Below are 9,515 nucleotides of genomic sequence, written 5' to 3'. Positions count from 1 at the left end.
CTCCATATATGTCTCGTACGGGGGCAGTGGAGGAAGATGTGTTCTGCAGTTTCTAACTCACCGCAATACCTGCATTGCACATTAGCCATGAGGCCGCGCTTTGCCAGGTTCTCTCCTAGGGCCAAGGCCCCTTGGACTACCTTCCATAAGAACAACTGTAGTTTTGGCGAGGTCTTGCGATTCCAAATTGCTTTAAAGGTCCGCTGGTTTTCAACTGTTGCATCTGCTTCCGCTGCTGTTGCTGCATAATAGCCAGACTTGGCTGAGTACACTCCTGATTTGGAAGCCAACCACATATAGGAATCAGTCGCCCCTGTGACACTCGGTTTGATGCGCAATATCTCTGGTACGTGTTGGGGAAGGATGTCCATTACTTTTGGTAGATTCCATTCCAAAGTTCCTCTGCAAAGGAGGTCTGCGACGTAAAGATCTTGGTGTTGCTCCTGCATAGGGCCAACTGGTCTCACCGGTTTGTCCATACTTAGCCAAGGGTCTTTCCACACCCGTGTAGTTTCTCCATCTCCAATGGCTATGCTCAGATTGGTTACAAGCAGATCTCTCCCCACCAGGATCCCTCTCCATCCATGTGAGGCAGTCTTCGGTGCATCTACTTGTAGGAAGGGGGCTTTACTACAATATTTACCTCGTAAAACTCTTGACAATAAGCACTCCGGCTTCGTGATGATCCTCCAGGCCTGCTTCGCTAGCAGGGCCTTGTTAAAGGCTTGGATGTCTCTGATCCCTAAACCTCCCAGTGCCTTTGGGGCGGTAATTCTATCCCAAGCTACCCAACACATCTTTTTCTTCTCCGGAGACGAGTCCCACCAGAATCTCGTAAGAGCGGACTGAATTCGAGTACACAAGCTTACTGGTAGGAGAAAGCAAGACATGGCAAAGGACGGCATTGCAGTAAGTACCGCCTTTAACATAACAAGTTTACCCGCACTCGAGAGGTGTTTAGATGCCCAACTCGCGCCTTTGATCTTGATCCGGTCCACTATACTTGTGAACAGATCTTTCTTTCGTCGACCGAAATGTTCCGGGAGTCCTAAGTATTTTCCTACTCCGCCTTCTTGTGCAATCCCGAGGTGTGATTTAACACGTTCCCGTATTACCTGCGGGGTCTTTGCTGAGAAGGATATCGAAGATTTATCAGTGTTGATTAGCTGACCGGAGGATGTTTTATACTGTTGTAGAATCTTCATCAATGAAGCGCAGCTCTGCTCCTCCGTGTCCATGAAAAACATGGTGTCGTCAGCGAATAAAAGATGGTTCAATTGCGGAGCCGAAGTGGCCACTTTCAGACCCGAGAGATGTCCACTGCCTTGAGCTCGCCTGCACAGTCCGGACAGTACCTCTCCACATAAAATGAATATATATGGAGATAGAGGGTCTCCTTGCCGGATTCCACGTGATGGGATCACCTTTCCATGTACTGAATCGTTGACAAGGAAAGAGTACGAGACGGAACTCACACACTGCATAATCAAGTTCACAAAGGTGCTTGCGAACCCAAACCTTTCTAGGACTGTTTCAATGAAGTGCCATTCAAGTCTATCGTAGGCTTTACTCATGTCAGTCTTTACTGCCATGGAGCAATGAACTTCCGCCTCCGACGTCTTAAGTGTATGGAGGATCTCATGGGTGATGAGTATATTGTCGGATATAGCTCTCCCGGGTACGAATGCCGACTGTGTCTCTGAGATGATATCTTGGAGTATAGGCTTGAGTCTGAGAGAGAGAATCTTTGTGATGATCTTGTACGAGACGTTGCACAGGGCTATTGGGCGGTACTCGGACACCAATTTAGCCCCTGTGACTTTAGGTATCAACCGAACATGCGTAGAGTTTGAAGCAGGCAACATATATCCGGTTCTGAAGAAGCTTTGTATCTCCGAAATCAAGGCAGGTCCGATTGTGCTCCAGTTGGAGTGGAAAAAGCTGGCTGAGAAGCCATCCGGGCCTGGTGCTTTATCCGGATGAATGAGGAACAAGGCGTTTTTAATCTCAGGTCCCTCAGGTATCGATGTGATTCTATCATTTGTTGAGGCAGAGATGCATGGAGTGATGGCTGATGCAACAATTGCTCTTGACTCTGTAGATATTTCGCTTGTAATGACGGATGAGTAAATATCAGAGAAGTAGAGGCTAATCTGGCTAGCAATTTGATCTTCTTCATAGTATGCTGTACCATCTTGATCTTCTATTACCGTCATACGGTTTCGAGCTTGTCGTCCTTTAGCTATAGCGTGGAAATAGCCCGAATTCTTGTCCCCTAATGATAGCCACATAACTCTGCTCCGCTGTCGCCAAAAATCTTCCTCTGCTTTGTAGGCCATTCTTAGCTTCACGTTGAGGGAAGCAATGAGAATCTCATCACCTTGCGGGTTAGTCAATTCTGTTTCCAGCTCTTGTTTTAGCTTGCTAATCTCCTCCTTGCTATTGAAGTATTGTTCGCGAGACCAGTCCGAGATAGCTCTTCGGCACATAGCCAGTCGGGTGTTCACCGAGGCTTCTGTATTGGAGTTCCAAATCTCGGTGATTAAGTTCCTCACATCAATGTTGTCTCAAAGTCTCCTATCATACCGGAAGAGACGCCCTTTGAGTCGTTTTGCTGAGTCGAAGACTGTGATCAGCGGTCTATGATCCGAGCTCTCAAAGTTGAGATATTGACATCTTCCAGTCGGGAATCTATCAGACCAGGCCGGATTAACCAGTGATCTATCCAGTCTACAGTAAACCATATAGTTTCGTCGTTTGCCTCTCCACGACAAGCTGTTACCCGAGTGTTTGAGGTCGAACAGATCGCAGCTAGCGAGCATGTTTCGGAAGGCTCCAAAAGTACCTTCTGCCCTTTCCGGTCCCCCTGATTTCTCGCTATTGTCGACAATTTCGTTGAAATCACCGGTTAGAAGCCATGCCTCGTTTCGTTGCAGTGATAACTCAATCAGATAGTCCCATATGTTACTTCTATGAGGTACTTCCGGTTCTCCATACACAAAGGTAACAAAGACAGTAGCTCCTTTATGAGTAATAATAGTGTCTATTACATTCTTTGAAGAAGATAAAACACGAAGGTCGATATCTTGTCTCCAATAAAGGGCAAGTCCTCCACTGTTAGGTCTCTCCGGGGGAACTAAAAAGTGTTGATCCGTATCCATGAACTCAAGTTCTTTAAGCACAAATGAATTAGGATTCTTGGTCTCCATGAGGAAGATGATATCTAGGGATGCTTGGCGTCGCAGCTCCCTAATATGCTGGACTGTCGTGGGGTTCCCCAACCCACGGCAGTTCCAGCTCAACATTGCTAAGGAAGATCGGGAGTTAGCCGAGGAAAATCCGTCTTTTTCCCCGAACTTGCCGGTATCAACACTATTGGTGGTGTAGTGGCTGATGCGGCTGATACGGCTTGTTGAGTAGTCCGTCTTGTTCCAGCACGTGCAGTTCCAGCTCGTGAGGTTACCCCCGGTGAACCTTGAAGTCGAGCTAAGTTTCTCTTCTTTGAGCCCATGCCGGAGTAGGTTTTTGGGCTTACCCTTACAGTAGTTCTCCTTTCACTAGGCTTAGGGGGGCGCCCACGTTTCCTTACTGGCCTGGCTGAGTTATCAGCTGCTGTGTCTACCTGAGCTACTGCAATTGAGGCATCTGCTATTAGTAATGTCTCAGATCGAGCCATTCCTGAAGATGTTGAAGCTTGAAGGATTCTTGTAGCTGCTTCTTCTACCTCTCCATTCATCTCACTCTGCAGAACCCGTTGCTTTCTTGCTGCACTTTCCATAGGGTCAGGGCAGTTTATGTATTGCAGTGTAGCCTCTCTAATCTCTTCCATCACCTCTTCTCTTGTAGGTTGCTCATGACTAGGTGGGAAATCTACAGCTTCCAAGTTGCGCCCAACTGATTGTCTTGGAGGCTGAAAAGGGGCACTTGGGGGGGTAACTTCATGTTCAAGTAATAGTGATTTAGCTTTCCACTGGAGAACAGGGGATCTGCGCTTGGTTTCTCCGCTACTTCCATCTCCATGTCTATCCTCCTGGTTGTTATGTCGACGCCTCGTGTATGGAGGGGAGGAGTAGTTATAGGGGTTGTTATCCTTCTGCCTTTGTGTAGTGCGGGGATTATTCTGGTAGAATGAACTTGGTGCTAGCTTGTTGCGCGGTCCCGGGGGGTGCAAAGTAGTAGAGGAGATTCTATTACCAAAGGCTCGCCCGTGTCGGTCCAAGCGTTGTTGGAACGGCTTGTTGTGACGCTCAACTGGTTCTCTTGTTTCTCTGGCTTTTGGCTGAGGGGGTGTGGAGGATCTTTGGTCCTTTAGTTGCTCTGAGACAAAGTCCTCTGTTCGGAGGGGAGCAGTAGTGGTTCTCTCTGGGCATTGGGAATGTAGATGGGAGAGACGGTAGCAGTGAGAACAATGGTTACCTAAGTTTTCATATTCCAATGAGATAATGCTTTCCTCTCCTGAATCGTAATCCATAGCTGCCTCCATTATCAGTGGTTTGAGGCCATCTACTATCACTCGAACCCGAGCTAAGGTTTTGGTTACTTCGTACGTCTCCAGTTCTCCTAGTTCGAGCCCTATGTTGCGCACCACCTTTTCGTGCCAGTAGTGAAGAGGAATGCCTCTAAGCGAGATCCAGAAAGGGATCTGGGAAGGAAACGTTTGCGAGATAACCGGTTCCCATCTTTGGATTATAATCATCCACCTGCCATATTGATAGGGTCTGTTGTGGAGGGTGTCTCTTAAGTCTTCCTCTCTGTTGAAACGGAACTGGAAGCAGCCGTTGCCTAGGTCTGAGCCTGAAGAAACGTCCAAGTTCCATTTTCTCGCAAGGTAAGGTAGAACAGCACTCATCCTTTGTTCCCTTGTATTTGTCAATCGTCCCACCAAGGTCAGAGAGTTCTCCTTGATTAGGTCTGTAGGATCAAAGTCGGGAGCTCGCATGCGGAGTCGTGGTGGTCCTAGAGATGGAGGGTTACTAGCAAGGGCTTTACCCTTTTCTGCTGCCGTATATCTTGTTGTCATCTTGCTGAAATACTCAAGGAGCAGAGTATTTATGTCCGTCTTGTGAAGCTTTTGTGTTAGACCGTAGAAACTGAGAGTGACTTTGAATATGCCGAGTTGTAAGTGCTGTGTATGCTGATTGTAGACGAGCGAACCGGGGAAATCTGAAACGATGACTCGTGGAGGCTTTTGGTAGAGGAGTAACTGTCGACTCTACCCTTTCTTCAAAAAGTCCTGTGGTATAGAACTATGAAATTACGTCTCAGAAACTTCTTTTCCATCTCACGAGTGTTTTGAGATACAGAGGAAAGGCCTACACGGCCTCCGCCGCCGAAGTTCGTCGGAAATGGAGCAGAGGTGGTTTTGAGATTTGAAAACTTTCTAAAAGGGGGAAAGTAACCGGGTTGGTAAGGGGGTCAGACAAAAGTCTGTTTAGCACCCATGATTAGAAAGGCAATAAACCAGAAAGGTTAAAACCGTGGGAAAGTCAAACCAGCTCTACCAATACTGCCTCGAGAAAGTCGCCTGGGAGAGAAATTATCACTTGCAATTCAGATCTTATCATATTTTATTTACTTTAGAGGTTTTACTTAAAAGTTAAAACTCTCTCGAGTTCGAAGCTTCACCCTAAACATGTTCAACCGTTTAATTCCAAACACTTAAAAGGTGAACAAAACAAAGTATAATAGTGGAAGAAGACACCCGTAAATGATTCAAAAAAGAAGAGTACAGTTGGACAAGTAAATTGATCAATAGCATAGTACAATAATTCGAGAAGGCGTGGTAAATGTAAATTGATCAATAGCAGAGTACAATAATTCGAGAAGGCGTGGTAAATGATTCAAAAGAAGAGTGGGACAAGGAAACTGACGGCAGTTGAATGTACAATACAGAATGGCACATGGCATTTCAGGGCAGTTGAAATTGAATTCGAAGGGTAAAATATCTCATAATAGAAGAGTGCAATTATTTTATTTTTTTGGACAAAGAAGAGTGCAATTATTTAAAGGGTTTTTAGTAATTAAACCCCTCAACTAAAGATGAATCGTAAAAAAACCCTCAACTAAAAATCCTGTGAAATAAACCTTCAACTTTAGTTCCGTTAACATATGTTACCCTCCGTCTAAAAAACCGTGACGGAGGGTGACATATGTTAACGGTTTATAAGTTAAGGGTTTATAATGTTAAAAACTTAGTTCAGAGTTTTCTTACGATTTAAAAATAGTTGAGAGGTTTTATCACTAAAAGTCATTAAAGGGTTTTTAAATTATTTATTATCCATTTATACATTGTTTTAGATTGATTTGTAAGCCTTTAAAACTAATTTATATTTTTAATACATTAATCTATTATAAAATTAATTTATACATCTTAAATTAATAATTTTCAACACGATTTACAACTTATTATAACTTCAAAATATTAAATTATTTGATATTTGGCAATAGTAATATAAAAAAAATTGTGTGTTTATATCGTCATTGTCAAATATCAAATAATTGAAAGTTTATAAGTTATATTAAGTCTTAAGTAGTGTCGAGGATAATTCATCAATGAAGTCAATCTTTCTATTTGGAGTATGACGTACTTTTTCTTATTTTTATGATTTTCGTCATCAGGCTCATACTTTCCTATTTTTCTATATTGTTCTTGACTTATTGTATTACTTTATGTTTCAAATATATTATTGATCAAGAAAATAAAATTATAACGTAGTTATTCAGAAATCAATGAGAATAAAAATAATAAGGCATTATTTTAGAGGGGGGAGAAGTATGAGCCGGATGACAGAAATCATGAAAATAGGAAAAAGTGCGTCATACTCTAAATAGAAAGATTGACTTCATGGATAAATTATCTCGACACTTCTTAAGACTTAATATAACTTAGAAACTATAAATTATTTCATATTTGACAATGACGATATAAACACACAAATTTTTTTATATCACTATTGCCAAATATCAAATAATTTAATATTTCAAAGTTATAATAAGTTGTAAGTAGTGCTGAAAATTATTAATTTAAGATGTATAAATTAATTTTATAATATATTAATGTATTAAAATTTATAAATTAGTTTTAAAGGCTTATAAATCTTAAAACAATATATAAATGATAATAAATAATTTAATAACATTTAATAACTTTTAGTGATAAAACCCCTCAACTAAAGATGAATCGTAAAAAAAACCCTCAACTAAAAATCCAGTGAAATAAACCCTCAACTTATAAACCATTAACATATGTCACCTTCCGTCATGGTTTTTTTAGACGGAAGGTAACATATGTTAACGAAACTAAAGTTGAGGGTTTATTTCACTGAATTTTTAGTTGAGAGTTTTTTTACGATTCATCTTTAGTCGAGGGATTTAATTACTAAAAACCCTTATTTAAAATACCAAAACAATGATTTAACTCGTGCCGTGTGACGGTAATACTTTTGTATTATTTCGATTTCATATACTTCCAGTGTGGTTTGGTTTGGATTCTGTGTAATTCAATTTTGGAAATTTAATCCATTGTGAGTAGTTATTTAATGTTGTTTACCAGTGAAAACGTAAGAGTTTGTTATAGTTACAAATGTCTATTTTTATTGTTCTACGTTTACCCAACTAGCTTTATATAGCGATCCATATACACAACGTACTTTTTTCTTCTTCTTTTTTTTTTTTTTGAAAATTTATACATAACGTACGTAGGTGGATATGATTTACTGCATAGTAACACGTTACTTATATTAATCGTATTACCTTTTTAATTTGACAAACCATACCAAATCCAACCTCACGCCTATATAACCGACCACATCTTCTTGTTCCATTCCTCACCAATAGTCTTATAAAAACTTGAGTTTATTTCATCAGCGATAGAATTTCTTCTTGTGTTTCGTCTCACTCACTTCTGTTCTCTCTCTCTCTCTCTCTCTCTCTCTCTCTCTCTCTCTCTCTCTCTCTCTCTCTCTCTCTCTCTCTCTCTCTCTCTCTCTTGCGACAAACATTCAGATCACTCGCTAGCTGCTGTATCTAATTCTCCGGGTTAAGGTAATATTCACCCTTCTTTCGATTCTGAACCTCTTTCTTGAATGACGATTGCTTAACTTTATCCTCGTCTTTTAAAGAGTCCCATGTTCGTGTTTGCTGCAGTTTCTTACGTACGGTTCGTATTTCTGGAGAAACGACCAACCGTTCTTGTTCGCGTAAGATCTTTTTTTCAAATTATTTTGATATTTCAGTAGATTGCTTGGAATGTTTGTTTGTAAACGACATTGTTTCTCTCTACCTAGAAGAATAAAATCATTTTTCCTTCTCTGCATTCCCATTCCCGTTGTTGACTTCATTGCTTATAATTCCATTGAAATTGATGAAAATAAAATTTTCACAACCCCATCTTATGGTCTACGCATCTCAACGCTATTCGTCTTCTCTATTTTGTCTTCATTCGAAATTTCATCTCTGCATTTTTATTTTTTGGCAACGTGTATATATGTTTCAAACTTCCATTTCCTGTATAAATAGGTTTGAAATATTCAATTTATGGAGAAATATAATGAGACTTAAACTTTGTATAGATATGATATTATATGGAAGTTTCAAGGAATAAATATGTAATTTGATGGTGTGTGAAGTATAAAAAAAATTATACTCACATTTTATATTTTCATTTGCAGGTTATAGTATGGCAGGGCGTGAAATGTTTCCTGTGGTAGAATGTTATGGGACCGAAGTACTTACAAGTGAGAACTCCGAGACAGAAATCAGCGTGCCATTTTATAGAGTCCGGGGAAGATCATTTACCCGAACGATTTTTCGTCCAACAGTAGGTTTTGATCTTCTACTTGGCCAAGTAAGAGATGAGGCACCTATGTATGAATTTTCGCCATACTTACCCCTAGATGCACTGGAAAACAGAGAAAAACTTCATCAGTGCATTCTTGAATACCCACCTCCGGAAAACATAAGGGTCATACCCGATCATTTTAATGATCTAGGTTGGAATTGGTATCATACTGCAACTGTGCTCTCCAACTATGTCCATGACGTTGTCTTCAACAATATTACCCCTTTTGCTGTTGAAGGTGATGAAGCTTTTGGCACAGTAATCCTTATGAGACAGGATAATAGGTGGCACAGAGAATCTTGGCGCCTAAATGCACCAGAGCCTATGTTATCCAGAGAATGCACTATTTGTGGAGACCCTCTTACCTACACTCCGATAGACTATCTTCTTGGGTTGCAGGTTTGTCGACATGTTTTTCATAGAAGTTGTATTCTTCAGTGGGTCTGGAGAAACTCTGCTACTCCTTCTTGTCCCATATGCAGGAGTCTAATATGAGAGATATCTTTACATGAGTGGTGTGTGGTTTGTGATTCATGTGTTATCGCTTGTTATAATTTTATCTAGTCGTCACTTATGTTTTATGAGGCAAAAATGGTTTGTGTGTAATGATAGAACTTGTTGGCTACGTAACTTTATTTAAACTTTTGTGTAATAATAATATCAAGCGTTTTCTAGA

The 9,515-nt window shown here is 40.8% G+C and overlaps 1 protein-coding gene and 1 long non-coding RNA gene across 2 annotated transcripts; one reads left to right on the top strand and one right to left on the bottom strand.

Annotated features, from left to right (window-relative positions):
* Positions 1-3,307: 3,307 nt before the first annotated feature.
* LOC125579016 lies at positions 3,308-5,020 on the bottom strand. Its single transcript, XM_048742204.1, has one exon. The coding sequence runs from the start codon at positions 5,018-5,020 to the stop codon at positions 3,308-3,310; it is 1,713 nt and encodes a 570-aa protein (XP_048598161.1).
* A 2,796-nt stretch (positions 5,021-7,816) lies between these two features.
* On the top strand, positions 7,817-9,515 carry LOC106370751. Its single transcript, XR_002654758.2, has 3 exons — positions 7,817-8,043; positions 8,146-8,198; positions 8,670-9,515. It is a non-coding gene; the product is annotated as an uncharacterized LOC106370751 (long non-coding RNA).

This window comes from Brassica napus, chromosome A10 (assembly GCF_020379485.1).
Source record: "Brassica napus cultivar Da-Ae chromosome A10, Da-Ae, whole genome shotgun sequence".
In the NCBI taxonomy this organism is placed as follows: Eukaryota; Viridiplantae; Streptophyta; class Magnoliopsida; order Brassicales; family Brassicaceae; genus Brassica; species Brassica napus.
The sequence above is the reverse complement of the archived record's forward strand: the minus strand, read 5'-3'. Positions and strand labels throughout refer to the sequence as shown.